General features: G+C 44.5%; 1 protein-coding gene across 2 annotated transcripts in view; it reads right to left on the bottom strand.

Annotated features, from left to right (window-relative positions):
- Positions 1-485: 485 nt before the first annotated feature.
- The window catches only part of SH3GL1 (SH3 domain containing GRB2 like 1, endophilin A2), a 91,489-nt gene continuing 68,906 nt past the window's right edge, over positions 486-23,068 (bottom strand). Inside the window, exons 2-10 of one of the 2 annotated variants that reach the window (XM_044671080.1) lie at positions 19,718-19,786; positions 19,542-19,614; positions 18,715-18,858; positions 14,501-14,634; positions 13,565-13,723; positions 12,251-12,354; positions 7,768-7,892; positions 7,369-7,428; positions 486-3,481 (exon numbers count right to left, since the gene is read on the bottom strand). In XM_044671080.1, coding sequence (XP_044527015.1) covers positions 3,285-3,481; positions 7,369-7,428; positions 7,768-7,892; positions 12,251-12,354; positions 13,565-13,723; positions 14,501-14,634; positions 18,715-18,858; positions 19,542-19,614; positions 19,718-19,786 — 1,065 coding nt within the window. In that variant the 3' untranslated portion in view covers positions 486-3,284. The remainder of the gene's footprint in view (positions 3,482-7,368; positions 7,429-7,767; positions 7,893-12,250; positions 12,355-13,564; positions 13,724-14,500; positions 14,635-18,714; positions 18,859-19,541; positions 19,615-19,717; positions 19,787-23,068) is intronic. The other variant, XM_044671075.1, reaches the window with a different exon arrangement.

Genomic DNA, 23,068 nt, shown 5'->3' with positions numbered 1-23,068 from the left:
CCAAAGCATGCTTCCTGGCTGTCCTCTGTGCTTGGAAAGCTTTTCATCTCCACCTCCAGACTTGAGTCTCAGCTAAAATCCCACCTGCTCCAGGAAGCCTTTCCCAGCCCCTCTCAAGTCCTTTCCTCTGTCATCATTTACTGTTTGCATGTGGACCCTGTGAGGGCAGGGCCTGTCTTTTGCCTCTTTTTGTATCCCCAGCTTGTGCCCGGCACATAGTAGGCACTTAATGCTTATCGATGGTTGGTGGTGTACAGTGTGATGGAGCAGGAGCTCCAAACTGCCACTGTGTGACCTTGAGCAGACACAGAACCTCTCTGGGCCTCAGTTCAGGTGCAGAGCGAAGCCGTCTGCTTCTAAAGCCCAGAACAACCTCACGAGTTAACTCTGCTTTTGCTCCAAGTCCCACAGAGAATGCCCCATAGCTTGCTCAGGGGAAAAAAATTGTGAACTATTTCTTACCAGGGAAAATGAAAGGCGGCGAGGCTTAGAAAGAGAAAACATTTAATACTTTTTAAAATCAAGATTACAATTCAATTTGCCCTAGACAAAGGAGAAACTGTAACAAAAGTTATATTGATCATCTGAAGACACCCATTCCCCTACCTCCCCCCAACTGAACTCAATGGTGGCTCCTGGTGGGCCTAAGGGAATGATGATGATGTGGCTAATCCTCTACCTCCATCCTCTCCCTTCCATATTCAAGTCTAGAACCGAGTGGACAGAAGCCAAAAGGCTCAGGAGGGCTGCGTGGCACTGCCAGACTCCAGGCTGGGGCTCCAGGGATTCTAGCATGACTGGGTCCTGGGAAGCTATTTGATATTGCTGCTCCTGGGGCTGGTGCTGGAGCCTTCAGGATGAGGGACCTGCCCCAAATTGGCACGGGATCACCGAGATGGCCGCAGGAAGCTGGTCCCAGATCTGAAACAGCTCAGCACCGGGTGGGGAGAGAAGGTGGCGAGGGACAGATGATAAAGGGAAGCGGGGAGTGCCACGGCAAGTCTAGGACGTTTCCCAGGGATGGTTCAGTTCAAACATTTTGTGCTTAACACTTCAGAGGAGGAGGTTTGCTCGCTGGGGGCTTGGCAACCCAGCCAGGCAGGAGCCTCTGCAGGCTCCTGTGGTCCCATGTTTGTTTGTTTTGTTTTGTGGGGAAGGCAGACCCTGGCAGTGCCAACGTAACAACAGCAGCTGCCCTGTGAGTAATAAACATATATCAACATGCTTGGTTAAAAGGAAAGTTAAAGGATACAATGCTTTCTGTATCGGTCACGCTGCCGTAAGATGAGCTAGAGGAGGGAGGCAGCGTGTGCAAAGGAGACCGGAGCGCTGGGTTCAGAGCTAGTGTGAGGCCGAGGAGACGACACGGGGCAGACATGGGGCAGCGGAGCTGCTGAAGGAGGGGCTGGGGCTGCAGTGCTCTTCTTTGGGGGGGGGGGGGCTGTGGCTGTTTCTTAGGGCTTAGCCCCCACGGGCCCTGTCATTCCCCACCTCCTCTTCTCCTCTCATAGCTGGCCCCTAGGAGTCGGGGAGTCTGCTGGGCCCTGGCTGATCTTCAGGCTCTCAAGGAGGTGGCATCTATGCAAAGCTTTTTGGTCAGAGAGGCCATAAGGGGACAGCGCTAGAGAATCTGGGACCCATTGCCTGCAATGGGCTGTGGCTGAGCCTGGGGCTCCTGGAATCGGAAGGAAGCCAATTGGAGGACAATTTAACAGCTAGGACATGGTGGAACAAACTGCCTCTTCCTCCCACCTCAAAACCACCATGGCACGGAGAAGTCTCCAAAGCCTAGCCCATGTTGCTACACTTAACATTAGCTCCTGCCAAGAAGAAAAGTGGAGAGGAGGAGAAAAGGGAAGGGAGATGGTGACAGAGAGGGGAAGAGGGAGAAGGAAAGGGAAGGGGAGGGAAACAAGAGAAAATCAAATTTCTTATTTCAGCCAGTTAAGGCAGCAGAACCTGAGGCACGAGGGCTGTGACCTGAACAGGCCCTGGCGGATGCCTATAGGAGTTGCTCCCAACCCCAACTCAAGTCGTAACATCCGGCCTCCAAGGGGGAGGCTGCAAGCAAGGCACGCTAGGGACAGCCCCCCAGGGCGAGGGGTTGGCTTTCCTGGCCTTAGTCCTCAGTCCTCCAAGGTGCTGGGGCCCAACTTTGGCCAGAGCCAGCAGCAAAGAGAGCGATCAGACTAGCGGGGAGAACAGAGCAGATGGAGTGGTTTCCACAGTATCCCTCCATTCTCTAAAGAGCCCCTCACAGCGCTTCTCAGTGGCTGTGGCCCTGGGCCCGCTAGTTGGCATTCAGGTCTTCCCAGCGTGGCTCAGAGAAGGGGGCAGAATCTTCCAAGTCAACTTGAGGATCTCAAGGAGTGGGAACGAGTGACAGCAAGGGCCTGGGGGTACAGGGGGCCTGGGGGGGCCAGATGTCTATGGCTGTGGACCAGGGAACCGAGTCGCCCTCCAAAGAGGAACAGCCTCTGGAAGTCCCCAGGTGGGGGCCAGAGCAGGGAGGCGACGGCTGCTCAGGCAAAGAAGCCTGTAAAGAGGAAGCTTAGTGTTTCGGGGAGCACCTTAGTGTTAACCCTTTGCTTGTGAGCCTCACGGCTGAGACCTGACTGGGAGGGGCAGCGTGGCCGGTCAATGAGTCCTGTCCACCCAGGCCCCTCAGGAGCAGCAAGGGGAGGGGGATGGAGAAGGGACAAGGTCTGGAGATGGAAGATGGGGCAAAAGGTGGAAGGAGGGAGGGCAAAAAGAAGCTCGGGTGGTCACTAGTGTCTTATGTAAACCTGGGTGGTTTAAACAAACCGTGTTTCTCCACTTCCACCATCATCACACCACAAGAGCCCTTTGCTGACTGGAGCTGACTGGCTCACCCTTCTTTGCCTGCTCAGCTCCTAACTCAACTAGCGAGCATCCGCTGCTGCATCTTCCCAGGGCAGGCCGAGCTGACCAGGGCCAGAACTAGGGGCTTGGCTGCCTGAACCTTTGCCAAAGGGACTGGGAGGGTGGGGGGAGGAGGCGGTGAGCTCCTGGAGGCCTCGGGAAGGACCTCGTCAAATCCTTGGGAAGGACGGCATTTAAGGGACGCCCAGCCCGGAGAATGGGAAGCCATTCCGGCGTGGGCAGGGTTAATACTAGCCCTCCTGTCTTCCGGGGGAGCCTGGTGTCAGCAGGAACAAAATGGAATGCAGGTCAGGCCTGGCCTTCCTCTCGAGGGGGAGGAGCAGGAGAGGAGGAGGGAGGGAGGGAGGGAGGCAGGGAGGGAGCTGTGGAGAGCAGCCATTTCACTGAGGTAGTGGGACCAGCACCTCCACATAGTTGAGAGGGAAGAAGCCGGACTGGCCGTTGATCATGCCTTCGTACCAGTTTTCATCGATCTGGTTGGTCAGTGTGATGATATCGCCCTCTCGGAAGCCCAGTTCCCCATCGTTCTCCGGCTCAAAGTCGTAGAGGGCCTTGCAGCTGGGCTGGTCCAGAGGTGCTGGGGAAGGAAGGCGCAGCAGAGGTGAGGGCCGGGTCATCATACAGGACGACGAGCAGTCCCTGGCCCAGCTGGGTCACTGCCTTATTTCCTAGTCTATGGGAGCAGCTAGGGGGCACAGTGGACAGAGGAGCCGGGTTCAGATCTGACCTCAGATGCCTCCTAGCTATGCGACCCTGGGCAAGTCACTTAAGCCCCTTTGCTCAGCTCTTGCTATTACTAGGACAGAAAGCAAGGGTTAAAAGAAAAAGGTTACAATTCTGTCATTCTGTCTACCTGAGAACCTATAATCCTGCCAGTCTATGAATTCCAAACTTCTCTGGCTTTCAAGATCTTCCAGACTGTCTCTCACCACCCACACGTTCCCCACCCTCACCCCCACACGTAATGATTTCTTTGGTGTGAAGCTCCCTGTGCTGACAAAGATGAAAGCCTCTCCAGCTTTGGGAGACAAGTCATTGTGAATTACTGTGGTTGAAAAGTTTTCGTTTGGTGACCAAGTTTCTGGAGATGAGTCTCTCCGCCCTTGGCCAAGCTGGTCTTCATAAAGCCTGGCATGCCATCTGTCACTTCACCCACTAGCTGCCCTCTGAAATACTTCCCCTTCCTTATTTCTCACTACTCAGAACACACATTCCTCTAAGGCAGGCAGTCATAGTGTGTTCTCAACACATTCTACTCAGTCTTAAATATCCTCTCCCTCACTTCTTCTGTTTGCATAGCTAAATCTTCTTCATCCTTCCATGGCTAGCTCCAGTTCCGATTCCCTAGTAGGATCCTTTCCTGATCATCCTAGTCCACACCAATCTCAGATGATCAGTATTATAATGCTTAGCACTTAATTGGTCTCTAGTTGCTTCTCCGTGGTAACAGACCTGTCTCTTTCTCTGGAACTAGCCATGGAAAGGAGGTCCTTACAGAACACTGGCTGAGTGATTTCACCCTCAGTGTGCTGCAGCACCCACCCAGAGAACCAAGTCTGGAAGTGAGTGACAACAGGGCAGCCACAGCACCAGACTCTCATCCTTCTCCATTTGATCCCTTGGTATAAAGAGTCCTTCCTGAGCCATCTCTCATTCCTACCCAGGGCTTCCATGTCTATACTGTACTATGACAGCAAGTTTAACTTCAGGTCCTTTAGGGAAAGGAGTTGATTTTTCCTTTTCTCTGGCAACATGGCCAGGAAAAGCCTGTTCTTTGGAGACAGTTGCAGTGAGCGTTGGAGCAGGATATTAGAGGCCTGAATGTTTTTTTCTCTTTGTTATAGTCCTGTTGGAGAGCCAGACAGGAAGATAGCAAACAGAGCATAATCCATTTGGGTCTAGTTTATGGGCAGTCATCTTGTTCTTTTTTTTTTTTTTTTTCTGGCCCTTGTACTTCGGTGTATTGTCTCATAGGTGGAAGATTGGTAAGGGTGGGCAATGGGGGTCAAGTGACTTGCCCAGGGTCACACAGCTGGGAAGTGGCCGAGGCCGGGTTTGAACCTAGGACATCCCGTCTCTAGGCCTGACTCTCATTCCACTGAGCAACCCAGCTGCCCCTCATCTTGTTCTTTTATGTTCAGTTCCCAGTCCCTTTAAGAAAGTCTCTCCTAGGGGGCAGTGGATTGAGAGCCAGGCCTAGAGACGGGAGGTCCTAAGTTCAAATCTGGCCTCAGACACTTCCCAGGCGTGTGACCCTGGGCAAGTCACTTGACCCCCGTTGCTTAGCCCTTACCACTCTTCTGCCTTGAAGCCAATTCATAGTATTGACTCCAAGTCAGAAGGTAAGGGTTTAAAAAAAAAAAAGTCTCTCCTACACTAGCCTAATTAGGCCCAAGGCCAGGGCTCTCATTTTGGAGGTCGATATTTACTTCCTCACTTGGAGGAGATAAAAGCCACCAGGAGAATATTAGACATAGCAGGGAGCTGAGGACAATTGGGTATGGGACAGGTTAGCCACAGTGTCTCCAAGAGTCAGAGACGCCCTTTGGTGTATAGCAGAAATCACGCTGGATTTGGATCAGAGGGCTTTTCCAAGCTCAGTTGATCCAATATCAGTTGATATTAGCTGTGCTAATTAGCACTCTAGTTGAGTGGCTTAACTTCTCTGGCCCTTAGTTTTTTATGTGCAAAAAAGTAGAGAAAATATGACTCTAAAACCAACTCAGCAGGGTGGGAAAGCGTTTTCTTTCAGAAAAGTGTCAACCTCACTTAAAGCAATTTGGAAACAGGAATGTGATGATGTCTGGAACAGTAGATCTCCTCCCCACTGTTTAGGGAAGTGGTGTATGTGATCCATCCAAACCAGTAGCTTTCTATTTGTTCAAACTGTATATTTACTCATATGTGTTTGTGTCATTTCTCCAACAGAACGTAAGGATCTTGAGGGCAGAGACCATTTTTTGGTCTTTGTATCCCAAGTACCAAGCACTTATAGTAGGGCCTTATTCAATGCTTGGTGAATCCCACTGTAAAATCACAAAACCCTACTGTAACATCAGGAAGCTAATTGCTCATTTACAACAAACAACAGATATTTCTAAGGTATTTGAAAAGTTCACAAAGTACTTTTCCTATGTAATTATTTCATTTGACTCACAACAGTCTCTTAAGGTGGATCTACAGGTATTATCAACTCACTTACAGGTGACCAAGCCAAGGTGCACCCTAATGAAATGAGCTGCCCCCAGGAATAGTCAGTGGCACTGGTTAGTGGTTTCCCAGTTCCCCCAGCAAGTTTGCCCTCTATAGTCCACTGCTTGTTATATGGGATGAAGGGCTCCCTGAAACATCTTTTTGTCTGTTTTTAGTTTTGCATGTGAAAGAAGACACTGCGAGGCATTACCAGTGGGGTTACTGGAGCCAGTCCCAAAGATTAGATGCTAATGGCACCCTTGTTCCTCTCTAATCCACCCTAAGACAGTGATGATAGGCATATACTCCATATGATGGATCTCAAAGCCACTGGAGTCTTAGGAAATGATGCACTTTCCCAGACTGGTCATGGTAGAGGTCATGGTAGACTTTAAAAAATTGTCCATATAAGAGGAAATGATTTACTCCTCCCATTGAGAGTCTTGTCTTAGGGATGCTATAATTTTCCAGGTGTTATTCCTGGTGCTCCCAATTATAGAGGCCCTGAAGGCTCTTGACCCTCAGGAGAGAGCAGGACCCCCAGAAGCTTCAGGTCACATACTCCCTGCTCTTCTACCCAAAATGGCAATTCTGACCCCAGATCTTGTACTGCATTTTGCTGGCACAGAGCCTGGAATCCACAGGGTATTTAATAGATGCATGCTGAAATGAAAGACATGGAATCTCCCCATTGTTCCCAGTGCCTAGAATGTATCCCCACTCTATCTGCTAAAATCCTACTCAAATACCCCAGCCACCCCTATCTCCCCTAGGGTTGTTCTGCACTTTGGTAAAACATAGATCACGGGCAAGATGGTGTATCAAAGTCTCCCTACTTATCCCCGCTCTAGACTGTGAGCTCCATGAGGGCAAGAATCAAGTTTTAACTGCATTCTATGTTGTCCCCAGAGGTTCACACATAACACATTAAACACACTGTCTGGTAAGTAATTGAAGGAATTTTTTTAAGGCATATCTTGCTTCATTTCTGTTCCCAGCCTGATCCTAACAGTGCTGAAGAAATAGCATTATGTTTTTAGGTCAACTGGGGCATCTGGATCATGAGATTAAAGAATCCCAGAGTCATTAACTGCTATGGAAAGAGAGTCCTCTTAAGGACAATGTATTAACATTCCACCCAGAAGAGAAAGGACATTAGTGAGCAAAATGCAAGCAGAGGAAAGAGGAGAGAGCAGGAAGAAGAGAGGAAGTGGGAAAAGAAACCCAACTATCCAGAAGTGGCAGAATGCATGCAGCCAAGGGGACACTCACGCATACTCCTGATGGGGGTCCGGATGGGCTTGTCAGAGGATCGGAAAGAGGAAGAAGCTGCTTCCAAATCAAACAAAAATATAAGCTTACAATCGGGCTACATGTGGCCATGATTCTAGAGGCCTCTGGCAATAGGGATGAGGGAGGTTGCCACGTTTTCTTCCCACAGGGTAGGGGGCCAGCTAGGGGAGATAGGAATAAGGGTAGTGGCAGGGATTTGAAGTTGTACCCAGGGACCTCTGGAAGAAGGATGACTCTTTCTTAGAGTCTGAAAGATAATCCCACCCTCAGGAAAGCTCTTGCCAGAACAGGACACAGGCCCAAGGTTCTTTTCATTGCCCCAAGGTGCCCCACCTTAGAACCTCCCCTGCCCTCTCTGCTGTCTGGATTCATAATTACCTGTGATCTTGGGGGCTGGGGCACAAGGGAAACCTCCATTGGACTGGTCAGGCTCTCCAAAGTCATAGGAATCTCTAGGCTTTGGCTTGTATTCCCGCTTGGGACGGGAAGAGGCTTCCCGCATCCTATGTACATGAAAAATAATCTGTGTCAGACTAGGCAGGGCACATAAGTAATGTGCCAAGAATTCTGTGTGCTAGGAGGTCAAAACACAGGTGCTGAGCTCTTTGGGGTTGTACCCTAATCACTACTACAGTCTAATAGGCAAAATCAGCAGAAACTGCTCTTCCCTTTCCCTGCTTCTCCTTCCACAATGTTAAGACTGTTCCAGACTGATTTTTTTCCAAAAGGTTGCTAACCCTTGGACATAGTGACTTTGGGACTCCTTATTTTTCCAAGTGAGAAAACCCCTTATCTACTGTTTCAAAACTATCCAAATCATTTAACCTTTGAAACTGGAGAAGCTGTAATTCAGAGTGAGCTACTCTTCCTAGGTTACTCTGAATATCTTTGTACATCTCTGTACATCCTAAGTTACCTGGCATTCTCCTGATAGTTCGATTCTTCAGTGAGTCAATTAATTTTAGTGGTTTCTGTAGTGTTTGTTATTTTTTTTTTATGAATTTTATATATATTGGTCACTTTGGTGATGAACCTCCATCATGACACAGGTCTAGCCCAAAATGTGTTGCCAGCGCTGCATTCGAAGCCTTTCCAGCTTCAACTTTGATAACCTTGAGAGCCCAGGGTCCCTTTCACCCCATAAAGCAATAGAAGAAGGGGCTTTTGTAAAGGACAACTCTGCCAGAGGCAGGACTCTATTCAAAGTCCCTGGTTTCTCCTGATTAACCCTATCCTAAGTGATAACCTCAGAGCAGAGCTGTCTTAAGTATTCTTTGATAAATTAATATTCTCATAGCAGGTCCTCAAAAGGCTGAATGAAGAGAAGAGATACAAGTGGATAATAAAAGACATTTCGATTTGGCTTTAAAGTTTACAAATCACTTTAATATCTATATCTCATTTTTTTAAACCTTTACTTTCTGCTTTAATAACAACTCTTAAGAAAGAAGGTCAAGGACTAGGCAAATAGAGTTAAGTGACTTGTCCAGGGTCACACAGCTAGGCCAAATATGAACCCAGGTCCTCCCAACTCCCAACTCTATCCACCATGCCACCTCACTGCCACTAGCTATATCTCATGTGTGATCTTCACAACAACCCTGTTAAATACTCTAAGTTTCATCCTCAGTTTATGGAGGAGGGACCAGAGGCTCACAGAGATGAAGTAATTTGCTTACAAATCCTAGGTCAAAATTAAGTTTCAGAGACAGGATTTGAACCCAGGAGTCTAGTCACTCTGAAACCAATATTCTTTCCCATATAGCATCTGTCTCCCATCCTCAGAAGGGGAGGTCCACTGCATTTGGAGTCACAGGACCTTGTTTTGATTTTTTTTTTTTTTAATTTTTTTTTAAACCCTTGTACTTCGGTATATCGTCTCATAGGTGGAAGATTGGTAAGGGTGGGCAATGGGGGTCAAGTGACTTGCCCAGGGTCACACAGCTGGGAAGTGGCTGAGGCTGGGTTTGAACCTAGGACCTCCCGTCTCTAGGCCTGACTCTCACTCCACTGAGCAGGACCTTGTTTTGAACCTTAACTTTGCCAGTAACTTCCTATGTGACCTTGGGGAAAGCTATTCCCTTCTCTGGGCCTTAGTTTCAACAAGTGTGAAATGAAGGTTTTGCACAAGAAGATATCTAAGGTCCCTCTAGCTCTTGATCCTGTTAACAGGATAGGTAGTCCAACTCAGGTAATTCCTGGTATCCCTCCCTAGCAAGAACTACCTCCAGTCTATGGACCTTGGTGAAACTCTCATTCTTTTAGCACTTTATCACCAATAGGGTCCTTACTGGCTATGCCTCCATGGATCCAGTGTTTTGGAGAAGTCTTTGGGGTTTCTAGGCACAAATCTTAAGGTGAAAATGAGAACAGCACTCCCTAGTTGGTACATATAGTTTTGTTTGGGATTAAAAAGAGAAGGACTGGTCCTGAGTCAGCACTGGAAAGGAAACTTCCTTCCTGCTGGATATACCAAACATAGCTAGAAAAAGTTATTCAGATCAAATCTTGTTAAAGTGCTATAGATTCACAAGCCCTGGCTAGTGTCTTGCTTATTAAGCTCCTGCTAGAAGAAGCCCTAACAAAGGCCCATTACACATAAGAAAGAATTTGGATAACTCAGTATAACAGATATTAGTCCAAACTCTTACTAGCTTAGACATTACATTCTACTAAGAGGATACAACATTTTAACAGACTATAATTTGAGGAGCTCTAACCACTAGGAGGACCAGGAAAGTCTTCTTGTAGGAGCTAGAATTTGAGTTGAACTTTGAAGGAAGCTAAAAATTCTAAGAGACAAGGGTAAGGAGAGACATGACGAGATATGGACAACCTGTGCAAAGGCCTGAAGGGAAAAAATGTAATACTGAGTTTGGGAAATTAATCTCCTTTTCCACATTTTTTATCACGTAGAGAGAAGTCCTCAAAGGTTCAGTCCTTGGATATCTCCTCTTACTTCTATATTCTTTCCCTTGAAAATCTCAAGAACTTCCATCCTCAGAGACTTCCAAGGACTGCTTATCCATCTGTTTTCTTTTACCAGATAAAGAAATTGAGGCTCAGGAAAGCTAAGCCATCAATCTCAAAAATGACTTGCAAACATGTGAAATCTCTGATTGTTTGCCATCTGAGGGACGGGGGAGCAGTGAGAGGGAGAGTAGGAAAGGGAGAGAATTTGGAATGAAAAATTTCACACACCTTGCACACAGAACTGCTCATAACCTTTTGGTGATTACCAGACAAGTAAAACTCAAGCTCCTGAGCATTAAGAAGAAAGGCTCCACTCTACTTGCCTTGCTGCCTCTCCCATGACTCCCTTTCTCTATGTCCCATCCAAACTGGGTTCCCTGCTGTGCCTCCTCTGCACAGGCCAGACTTGGGCAGCTCTGTGCCTCAGGCTAGACCAGGGATGGAGAACCTTTTAGAGACAGAGTGCTCAAACCACAACCCTCATGCGAGCTCCCTGCCTTACGCCAGACAGGAGAAGGAGGAAGAGCTCCCACTGGGCCCTGGGCAGAAGGGTGGGCCATATGAGAAATGTCCTCATGCACATGGAGAAGGGGAGGGGCATAGTACAGACCCACAAACTCTGGCAAAGTCTGTGCTGGGCAACTCTGGAGAGGGTTCCGAGTATCTCCTCTGGCAGGAATGCCATAGGTTTGCCACCACGGACCTAAACCATCCCCTACACCTCTGCTACTTCTTACACATGGCTCATGGATTTACATTCCATAAATTTGTGTCTTATAGCCCTATTAGACTGGGAGCTCCATGAGGGAGTGTGCACACAGATGTTAGTAGCACAGAAGCGATTATTGTCTTGAGGAGCATGGTATCATAGAAGGGTCACTCAACTTGAGGCAGGAAACCTGGCCTTCTGTACTGACTGCCTCTTACTAGGAATAAGACCTTGGATAAGTCATTTGCCCTTTCTTGGTCTCCATTTTTCCATCTGTAAAATGAGAGGGTTGGAGATTACCATTAAGGTCCCTCAGATTAGATATTTTTCAGAATCTCCTATACTGCTGCCATTCAATAGAACAGGACTCATAGCTTTCTGTTCCACTTTTACTATGTCCTTAATCATGTTCTTATCTGTTTTGTGGTAGTGGGGAAGAAACACACTGTCTCTAAAGTCAGAGGATCAAGATTCAAATGATTTCATCTGGATGAGCTTCAGCCCCCTTGGTTGTAAATGAAGTGAAAAATGAGGGAGTGGGACTAGTGGTCTCTGAGGTCCCTTCCAGCTCTAAATCTAGGATCCCAGGATCCACATATTGGAATCCTTTGCTTTCTTCAAAGCTCAACTCAGTGGCAACCTCCTTGGGAAGCCCTTGAACTAAATGTGGCAAAACGAAACGATTTTATACGTCTTGATGTGCTGTTTATCATTCAAAGAAACCCCTTAGTCAGGCCTCTGGATGTGAAGGAATAAGGTGCATTTTTACTTTTATAACAGCAGAGGTCACCCTTGCTGTGGCTCCAGCTGAAAACAATAAATGCCTTTCCCAGCTCTCTTCATAGCTGGCTGATCATATGGACAAAACAGAGCTTCTGAAATTAGTCAGTGAAGAATGTTGTTTTGGTGTGGGCTCTAGGCTTCCTAGGGAATTCTGGAGACCAGGCTCTTCCTAGGCTGAAGAGAAGACCAGGATTGTGCTATCAAAAGGAAAAAAGCTAACTGTCCCTGAGAGGATACAAAGAGTCTAACCCAATCCAGGGTAGGGGCAGGGCCCAGAGCCCAAATGCCCATTCAGAATGGGCATGCTTGAGGAAAATACAGAGAATGCCAACGTAAGGGAAGAATGGGCAAGAATCAATATTCTCCACTTGGTGATGCTCCCCTTGGATGGCTTACCTGCGCTTGAGCTTGTCTGCCAGCTCATCCAGGATCTGTACTGCCTGCCGGTGATAATCCAGTTGTGCATCCACCAGAGCTGAGAGCTGGCTCACCTGCTCAATCTGCAAGAAACATAGCGGCTCGGGGTTGGCACCTCTCCTCTGGAGGCTGCCCAAGTCAGGCTGATGGCCAGAAGCCAAAGAAGCAACTGCTCAAATTTTCCCTCAATAGCCAAGAGCCTCCTCTTATGAAATTCTGTTGTTATAAACTAAAGTGTCTTCCTGCCTCTCCACCTAGCTAAACCCTATTTAGGCAATCTAAAAGATCAGAAAGAACCCTGGCTCAGTCAGAAGACCTAAGTTCGAACTCTAGCTCCAACATCTACTTAGCGGTATCGTTATTTGGTCATTTTCAGTCATGTCTGATTCTTCATGACCCTATTTGGGGTTTTCTTGGCAAAAATACTACAATAGTTTGTCATTTCCAACCCTACCTCATTTAAAGATATGGAAACTGAGGCCAAGAGTTAAATGACTTATCCAGGGTCACACAGTTGGTAAGAGTATGAGGCAGGATTTAATAATTCTTTCTGACATCAGGGTCTGCATGTTATCCACTCTGCCATCTAGCTGCCCATTTAGCTGTGTAACCCTGAGCAAATTGCCTTCTGAGCCTCAGGTTCCTTAACTGTAAAATGGGGATATACATTTAAAAATAAATAAAAATGGGGATAGAGATTCTTGAATTATTTCACAATGTGACTGGGCATTAAATGTGACAGAAAAGGGAGATCATTACTATCATCCTTAGAAATCAGGCTGTGGCTTCCACTCCCTCACTACTGCTCACACTAAACTGAAGCTCAGAGAAATTAGAGTAGAATTCTGGCAGAGGACCTATCATGGGGAGTAAGTAAAACAGGGGCATTCTGGATGAAACTGCAAGCATCATGTTAAGGCTATAGCTCCTGAAGGGTATTCAGTTTTGGGGGCCTTTTGCCAGACAAGTCCAAGATGGGGAGGGAGCTAAAAAGGATTAACAGCTAGGTGGGAACTTAGAGAAGAACCTAGTTCAACTCCATCATGTTACAGAAGGGGAAGCTGAGGCTAAGGAAAGTTCAGTGGCTTGCCTAAGGTCACAGAGGGATAGTGAATATTCAGATCTTGGCCTTAAAATCCAGTTGTTTCTAAAAATATTTTAGAATATTTTTTCTATGACACCAGGGTGCCTTGTCATTTTTGGAATAGAATGGACAAATGTCTATGCTATTTACCCACCTGATCCTCAAAATAGCAAAGCAATTGAACAAGCACCTGAGAAGAAAGCACTTACATCAGTCTCCAAGAGGTTGTGCATACTGGTCTCTGCCACTTCCTTGGACTCTTCAAATTTCTCCATTGCTTGACGAAGCTCTTCATCTGGTATCTTTCCCTGACGCTTCTTCTTATAATCAAAATCCAAACGCCTGCCCTCTAGCTTCTTCAGATGATGCTGAAGGATGGGGAAGGGAGAAAGGAAGAGGCACCATGAACCTTGGGGTCTGGGACAACAGACCACTTAGACTAGCCCAGTGTTGGGCAAACTTTTTAAAGAGGGGGCCAAAGGAAAGGAAATGCTCGTCTGTCAGTCTGTTTCTAAGGCAACTCTTTCAAAGTTTCAGTGTGTTGTATTCTACTCATTGTATTCTTCAGATTAGGAATAATGTCATGTGGTCAGACAGAACATTTCAGGGGGCTGCATCTGGCCCGAGGGCTGTAGTTTGCTCATCACTGACTTAGACCATTTGGGAATTCTTTTAAACAATGGCTCCAAAAGTTTTATAAGGAAGAAGAAATACTGCAGGGTCCTAGATACCTACTGTATTAAATCTTTTCATAAATCCTAAAATGCTTAAAGAGGGTCAGTTATTATTCTAATACTGTTTCAATTGTGCAAGCCTGAATATTCATTGGAGGAGTAGCAGAGGAAGGGGGAAAGGATGCCTGGGACATTAAAGTCATTAAACATCCCCTGCCAAGTATATAAGAGATATGCTCTGATGGCCAATAAGAACAAACCATGCTGGGTTGTGAAATTTTAAGGCAGACACAAAATTCTATTATGAATCCCTCTAAATGGTCACTAGTTGGATCTGCTTTGTTCCTCCTACCCACTGCCATACCCCATCTCAAGGGCCTTGTGCATGCCTCTCTGAACCACACCCAACAAATAGGGTAGTTCTTGAGGCCTGGAATGTTGGGTCAAAAGACCAGTAATTAAGGCAGGTACCTGGATCTCCTTTAGGTCTTTATCACAGAGATTCTGGAGGGGGTCAACAAAATTCTGTTTGACTTCTATGTCCAGAGAATCTTTCACTTCTGCCAATCGCTTCATTGATTCACCAGCATCCAAAAGTGCGTCACCTACAGAGAAGGAGAGCTGTTAGGAGGGCTGGGTGGTGGAAGCCTTCCACAAGGCCTTTGCCTGAGACAGTTGCCAAAATCACCCTCTTATAAGTACATCTGACCATGTCAATTCCCCTGCTCAAGAACCCAATGAGCTCCCTATTGTACCTAGAATAAATTACAATCTCCTTAGTTCAGTATGTATTGCCTATCAGCAGCTGGCTTTTGCACATGTTTTCAGGCTTATTTCAAACTGTTCTCTTTTATGCACTCTATGTTTCAGTCTTTCCTGACTTTTTCAGCAAGTAAGAAACTATTCCCACTTGAAACTTCAGGTGACATATTGATTATTGATTTAGAACTGGAAAGGACCTCAGTGATCACTGAGGCCAAATTCCCTCATTCTACAGAAGAGGAACTGAGGCTGAAGGATGGGATGGGGCTTGCCCAGAGTCACACACTGGGTAGTCTGTGGCTGCAATGAGAATTGAACCTTCATCCTCAACTCCAAATCCAGTGCTTTTCTCATAAGTCTCCCCAGATTATACTTTGTACTTTTCTCTCAATGCCAGGAGTGTATTTTCTACGTATCTCCAATTCTTAGGCTCCAGGATGATGGTCGGGGAATGTGAAAAAATGTCATCAGGCAAGGGAGGGAAGCAGCTCTACCCAAACCCCTCAGTCTTTCTAGTAACAAATTGGGGCAGGGAGGCAGGGGGGTGGGGGAGTGGGGAGAAGGTCATGTGCTCAGAGAGCACTCTGCACCCCTGCCATGGTTTACCACCACTGCCTAAGGTGATATGTTCACTCTCTTCTCAAATAATCACATATATTCTTTATCTGTTTAAATGTTATCTCCTTCCAGTAGAATACAAGCACCTTGAGGGCAGAGATTCTTTTTTATTTGACCTGTGCTGCATGCTTAGTGCCTAGCACACCGACTTGAGCACACAACATTTAAAAATGCTTGTTTGGAAAGACCTCCAGGAATTGATGCAGAATGTAAGGAGCAGAGCCAGAAGAACATTGTACACAGAGACTGATACACTGTGGTAAAATCGAATGTAATGGACTTCTGTACCAGCAGCAATGCAATGACCCAGGACAATTCTGAGGGATTTATGGTAAAGAACGCTACCCACATTCAGAGGAAGAACTGTGGGAATAGGAACACAGAAGAAAAACAAACCGCTTGAACGCATGGGTTGATGCGGACATGGTTGGGGATGTAGACTCGTAAGGACCACACCAATGCAACTATCAATAATATGTAAATAAGTCTTGATTGATGACACATATTAAAACCAGTGGAAATGCGTGTTGGATGGGGGGGGGGTGAAGGGGAAAGTAAAAACAAGAATCATGTAAACATGGAAAATTTTTCTAAAAAAATAAAATATTAAAACTTAAAAAAATAATAAAATAAAATAAAAATAAATAAAAATGCTTGTTTGGATTGGACTGAAATTTTTAAAGGCTTCTACTTGAAAACAAGGAAGACAGGAGGTTGGTGTTGACCCCATACCACTATGTGAAATATAGAGGTAGTTGCCAAAGGATTTGTAGGTTGGAGAACAGGGGGATTACCTTGTGTAACCAGCGGCTACATTATGTTCACAGCAAATGAGGTAGTATTCTGTAATGAAGAATTTTACTATAGTAGACAGACTCTAAGTGAACAAACAACGGGTTTTCTAGTAAAAAATGAGTTTAGGTTTTTAGGGCAGCAAGGTGACACAGTAGATAGAGAGCTCCAGGCCTAGAGTCAGGAGGGCCTGGATTCAAAACTACTTCTGACACTTTCTAGTTGTGTGACCCTAGGAAAGCCACTTAACCACATTTGCCTAGCCCTCGCAGCTTTTAGATTTGTTATTAAGACAGAAAATAAGGTTAAAAAAAAAAAGAGTTTAAATTTTCTGGAAAGTAAACTAGCTTTAGAATTCAGTACCTCCGAAGGTCACTGACCTAGACAGGACCTGCCTCATTGTGGATTGTACCAATGGGTATGTAAAGAGGAAATGAAGGGATGGAATCGAAGAAAGCTTGATTTCCTACCTAAAGGAAGTTAATGCTGAGAAGTCATTATAAGCTCCTCTGATTCACACTGTGAAATAACTTAGTAGCTAAAATAGGCATGTTTCGGCAGATGGAGACACTACTTAAAGAAGTTCAATATTGCTGTCACCACAAAGGCTTCATAGACCCATCCTACCACCAGTTCCTGTGCCCATGGGTCCTGGTCAGGCATTTTCTTCCAAAACCAAGGACAGAAATTTCTTGGAAATTTCCAAGCAGAAGCTCTCTCTTAACTATATTCAGCTCCAACTCTTTATAGATATTATTCTTGGAAAGTTAAAACTGTCTTCTCCACAATCATCACTATATAGGGCTCACAATGCAGATGGTGCTGAGTGTAGCAAGGCGCCTTGTGAGTTCCACTTCCTCTCCAGCTCCACCTTCACAAACTGCAAATTGCAAATTGGCTATTTGCTCCAACTAAAGGAAGGAATTTTGCTGGTGGCACCTGCCCTTGGCCAACTTTTCAGAGTTCAAAATCATGAGGAGACTAGAGCATTGTGTAGTAGAAAGAATAGTGAATAAGTGTCTAGAATCCTGCATTCTAGTGCTGTCTGTACTTAGCCAGTCAATTAAATTCTCTGTGCCTGGGTTTTCCCAACAAATGAATAATATGGTTCAAAAGCAGGAAAAACACAATGGATGTGTAGACTGAACACAGAACTCTGTTATTTTCTATGCGACCTTGAGCAAAGACTTTTCCTTTTCTAAACTTCTGTTTCCTCATTCATAAAATGAGGAGGTTGGTGTGTTTTGGGGTACAAGAGAGTTCATGTACTGGATCTGCTATCAACTACCCGAGTGCCCTTGGTTAAGTTACTGAGGTCTCTCTGGGCTTCTATCACTGTTAATGGATGAGATAAGCTCTAAGTTACCTTCTAATTTTATAATACAATGATTCCAAGACTAGACAATGTCTAACATCCCTCACAAGTCTTTAAGTCTATAATTCTTTGAGATGATATTTGAACTGTTAGAATACATTATGTCCATCTGCAGCATAATAATTATTTCAACAGATCAGAGTTTCCTAGTGAGACCACTTTGAGGGAGAGTCATCCTAGGCAATGGTTAGTTTCCATTATTCTTGATTTTAACACAGCTGTTTGGCTTCCTATGATCCCTGGCTCTCCCCCAACCCAATGCTCTCAATACACATACCTTCTTTTCCTACAAAACTCAGCTCTTCTTTGTCCTTTGCATTCCCCAGCTTGTTCCCATCTTGGTACCTTCTTATCCATAGATTTATCCAGAGTCTAAATTACTCTCCTTCTCCAACTGTACCTAACTAAAGTCCACCTAAGCTTCAAAACACAATCAAGTCCTTCTATACTGCATGAAACACTCTGACTACTTATTCATTTTTCCCTTCTCTGATCTCCAATACCATATGTCAGTGGTACCATCTAATCTAATACATAATTGTTCTCTACTAGTTTTGTCAATGCTAATCTCATTTTCCCAACTAGACTATAACCTTAAGGGCAGGGAGCTTTTCTTCTATTACCTTTGAAGCCCTCTTAATATCCAGCACAATCTGGAGCACACAGTTCAGGTATAAGAATCAGGAGACCTAGCTTCTGCTATCTCTGGTTTTGCCATTAACTTGCTGTCACTTTGGTCATCATTTTTTTTTCTCTAGGTTTCCATTCCCTTACCTGCAAAAAAAGAGGAGTTTGGCCTAACCTTCAAGCTCTAACATCCTAGGATTCTAAAATTCTAATAGCACTCAACAAATATGTGACTGATAAACTCCTGGATAATTAAGCTGTCCTTTTGGAAAATTTTCTTATTTGTACTTCTCTTATGTCACTTGTTTTTATAGTACAGCTTCTAAATATAACCCTCTCCCATCCCCTATTCAATGAACTATTCCTTGTAAAAAAAAAAAGAGAAAAAAAGAAAAGAAAAAAGCAATTTAATAAAACTAAGCAACTTATCAATCCTGTTCCACTTGTACAATGAAGAGAGGAATGTCACGCTAACCTTTTAACAGCTGGCACCCACAGGCACTCTACTTACCAAAGTTGGACTCATCTCCTAGCTCCTTTCCATACCGAATCATGCACTCGCCCAAGAGCCCTTCTGACTGTGGATAGCCAGGATTCTTCACTTGCCCTCTAATCTTCGATACAGTATTAAGCATTGTCAGCTTGGCTCGAGAGGCTGCAAAGGGAAAGTCCAGCATGTGGACACTTGAGTTGGCCTCTCCAGGGGTGAGGGCAGAGCTGCCAACATCTCCCTACTTCCCTGCCTACCACTTATTTTAATGGATTCTCACAATCAGGGAAATCTACTGTTTGGCATGCTTGCAAATTGCACTGGCTATAAAAAGAACTAAGCAGTACTCAATCTGACCTGGTTAGCCAGGCCCAAATGGGCTTTTCTCTTGCCCAATTCCAGACACTGTCTCTGTGCCCATAGAACAAGCAATTCAAAATTGAGAACTACTAGTAGACAGGCAACATATTTGGGCTTCAAGAATGAGTTAGCAACCTGTTCTGGCAGCCATGTTGCCATGTCTCAGAATACTTAAAATCCTCCTGGGAATTTTCAGAATGAAAACTCAACAGAAAGGCAGTCATGTATGTCTTTTCTTTCATTGCTGGAAGACTAAGAGAGTATTTGGGAACAACCATCAAACTGGAGAAAACCTAACTGGGGAACAGGCCAAAGTATGATCTTAGAATTTAAACTGAAGGTTTTAAACAACTTCCCACTTACAAATTTTCATCTGTTTCTAGTAGAGGCTGGAAAATCCCCTATCTTAGCACTGTTCAGCAAATATTGGATCTGGGAACTAGAGGAGTCTATGCTAGATTCTTTCATGAATAATTAGAGTCTTATACCTGGGTTAGGCTGAAGGTATTCAATAGTTCTGGCCAAAACCTCTGCCACAGCCTTGCTGGTAACATCCACTTTCTATAAAGACAGTAAATACATGAGTGCTTACAACCTACTTCCATCACAAATCATTAGGGAGGCAACAACCTCCCAGCACAGTTCTTCCCATGGCTTCCTTTACCTTTTCCATTTCTTTGAAGTCATCATCAAGTTTGGTCCCTTCAGCTCCTCCAACTTTCTCACTGACCAGCTGGAGGAAAGGAATGAAAAAGAATGAAGTTAGTGGTTAGAACCAATTGAAAAAAATGTAGGAAAAAAGTCTGATGCAAAAAGTAGTGTGGTCTTCCATAATACAACCTTACAGGGGCTAAGTGACTCAGGATAAGATATATAAAGTAGATCCAAGTGGCACCTTGTAGAGACAGTACAGATAATGAGAGATGGTAAGGTAAACCCAAAGACAATGAGATCTTGGAGAGTGATTACTTTTTCCTGATACTGAAACGGCACATAATGAAGTTTGGCTTTGTGTGTGAACACATGATGGGGATGAAGGACAATGGGATCCTGTTGCACCTGTTAAAGTAGGGCACTGCCACATAAACCAAGGAAAGAATTGTTACCCAAAGCAAAGGCGAAACCAATGGTGACCTGCGAGGTCAGACTCATGTGTGGACCTTAACTCTATTGTGGACAACATTAAAGATCTTGTAAGACAGGGGTAGAGTTGAATAGTATGGGACTAAAGAACATTTTCAGCCACTAATAATACTGGAAGTTTTTCACAATTGTGATTCAAGGAACATTCTCAAAATAACTTCAGTGTGTCTGGGTATATCTACACTCACGTACACAATAAAACTATTGCAGGGGGGATATAATGGAAACCAAAAAAAAAAAAAAAAAAAAAAAAAAGATTTCAGGGGAAAAAATTTTCACATAAAAATTTAAAATAACTGAAAAGATCGCTATCATTTCTGTCCTTAAAGGGAAACAGGAAACATTGGTTCTAGGTACAACTCTAATATAGTTTCCTACTAAGCAGCTATCCAACCTTGGCCCCAATTTTCCCATCTGTAAAATGAAGGAGTTGGACTAGATGACTTTTAAGAGCATTTCAGCTACAAAATCCACGTGATTCTACATATATAGTTTCTGTAGGTCAGTTCTATAAACTGCTCTGTAGGCATTTTAAAGTGGAATAAGTGAGGTAATAACTTCTGCAACTGCCAATTTTTTTATATCAAAGAATTTAAGAATTTGGAAGGGACCTCATAAGACATGTAAACCCAAACTAAGAATCCCCTTTATAACAACTTTGTTGCTTGTTAAAAAAAAAACATGACTGGGAAAACTTAATCCTTTCCAGCTCTTTTACCAATAGTCTCATGTAACCTATTATATTTAGAAGGGCTCTAGGCAAGCTTCATTTTATTCTGTGGCCACTCTGACAGTTAGCTAACACACATCCCCCCTTCTACCTTCATTTTCTATTTTGTAAACCCTTATCAGATCAATTCTTCCATTGCTACTGTTCAATGTATACCTATATGCTCCCACTCACTATCCTATAATCCACCCCACCCCCCTTCCCTCACCCCTTAGAACAAAAGCTCTTTGAGGGGAGGGGTCTGCCTTCACATTTATATTTATTTCCAGCCCATAGACCAGTGGTTGGAACATAGTAAGAGCTTAACAAATACTTTTTCATTCATTTAATTCGAGGAATACAAACATGAAAAACAAATCTCCACAAATAGGATTCTGCCCCCTGGAACTATCCTGCATCTGATAGGCCACCTTTGGCCTTATCTTGCCCAGACCTAAAGCCTCCATAGCATTCTCCACTTCCTGCCTGGCCATCTTCAATCCTCCTTCAAAATACATCTCCATCCCCCCACTCTTTTGTGTTATGTCCCCCCATTAGAATTAGGCTCTCTAAGAGCAGGAAAGAACTTGCTTGCCTGAATTTCTATCTCCAGAAATTAGTACAGTGCTTGACTCATAGCAACCTACTCAGAAGAGGCTTAGAGTCTACAGGAGATGAGGGTAGAGAAATACAAAAATGTAAACAAATTTTATTTTATTATTTTCTTAAACCCTCACTTCCTATCTTAGAATCAATGCTGTGTATTGGTTCTAAGGCAAAAAGAGTGGTAAGGACTAGGCAATGGAAGTTAAGTGACTTGCCCAGAGTCACACAGCGAGTGTGGCCAGATTTGAACCTAGGATCTCCCGTCTCTAGGCCTGGCTCTCAATCCACTGAGCAACTAGATGCCTCCTACCAATCAGAAATGAATAAGTATCATAAGGATAAAATAAAACTAGGAAAAGTATTATGAAGAAAGGGAAGGAGAAATTACTTTCATGGGGTGGAAGGAGTAAAGAATAAAGTAATAACAAGCAAGAACAAGAACAAACTTTACAAAGTGCTTTATGTGCAAATGAACCCCAAAATAACTCAAAGATACAGGTACTTCAGGCATTGTTATCCCCATTTTACAAGTAAGGAAATGATGGTTCTGAAAAGTTAACCAATTTATTCAGTTATACAGTTAGGCCAGAGGTAGAATTTGAACTCAGATCTCCTGATTATTTTTCCTTTCCTGACTTTCTATCTCCTCAAACCCAGGAATGCCTCTGGGGCCCCACTCACATGCCTGGTTGAGCTCCTAGGTCTGACCCTCATTACAGGAGGGTCCTCAGCCATGCTTACTTCAACTCCAGGCTAGATTGCTTTTCCATCTCCAAAACACAGGCTTTGCCCCCTTTCTAAGCTTCACTCCATCAAGGAAATTCCTTGAGGGTAGAAAGTGCCTTGTTTGCTTTTATCTACAACCCAACAGTGTTCAGTACCATGCCCGGAACACAGTAAGCACTTAATAAATGCCTCATCTGGCCAGCTCCACTAGCTCCATGTCCAGTACTCTTGATACTACATCACAAAGGAGGTAACAATTGCACTGGCTTTGAAGAAAAAAACTAAATTAAAAATAGTTAGCATTTTATTGGGACAGTAAGATGGCAGTGAACAGAGCACCAAGTCTGGGGTCAGTAAGATCCGAGTTAAAATCCAGCTTTAGATACTTGATAGCTGTATGACTTAACCTTCTTTGACTCAGTTACCTCAACTGTAAAATGAACTGGAGAAGGAAATGATAAATTACTTCAGTGTCTTTGCCAAGAAAATCCCAAAGGGGTCACTGAACAGTCAGTCATAACTGAAAATGACTAAACAAAAAGTATTTTATCACTTTAAGGCTGACAAAGCCCTTCACAAATATTATTTCATTTTATCCTCACAATAACCCTGTAAAGTCATGCTATTATTATCCCCATTTTATAGATGAGGAAACGGAGGCAGAGATTAAGTAACTTGCCCAAGATCACACAGCTAGTACATATCCAAGGCTATATCTGAACTCGAAACTATTCACTTCTATTGCCTCTAAGAAAGGAAGAAACTTCAATAGATGGAAACTGAGGATTAGAAATGGGAACAAAAGTAGGGGTATTGGGAGGCACGGGGGGG

This window comes from Gracilinanus agilis, chromosome 1, assembly GCF_016433145.1.
Source record: "Gracilinanus agilis isolate LMUSP501 chromosome 1, AgileGrace, whole genome shotgun sequence".
Lineage (NCBI taxonomy): Eukaryota > Metazoa > Chordata > Mammalia > Didelphimorphia > Didelphidae > Gracilinanus > Gracilinanus agilis.
The sequence above is the reverse complement of the archived record's forward strand: the minus strand, read 5'-3'. Positions and strand labels throughout refer to the sequence as shown.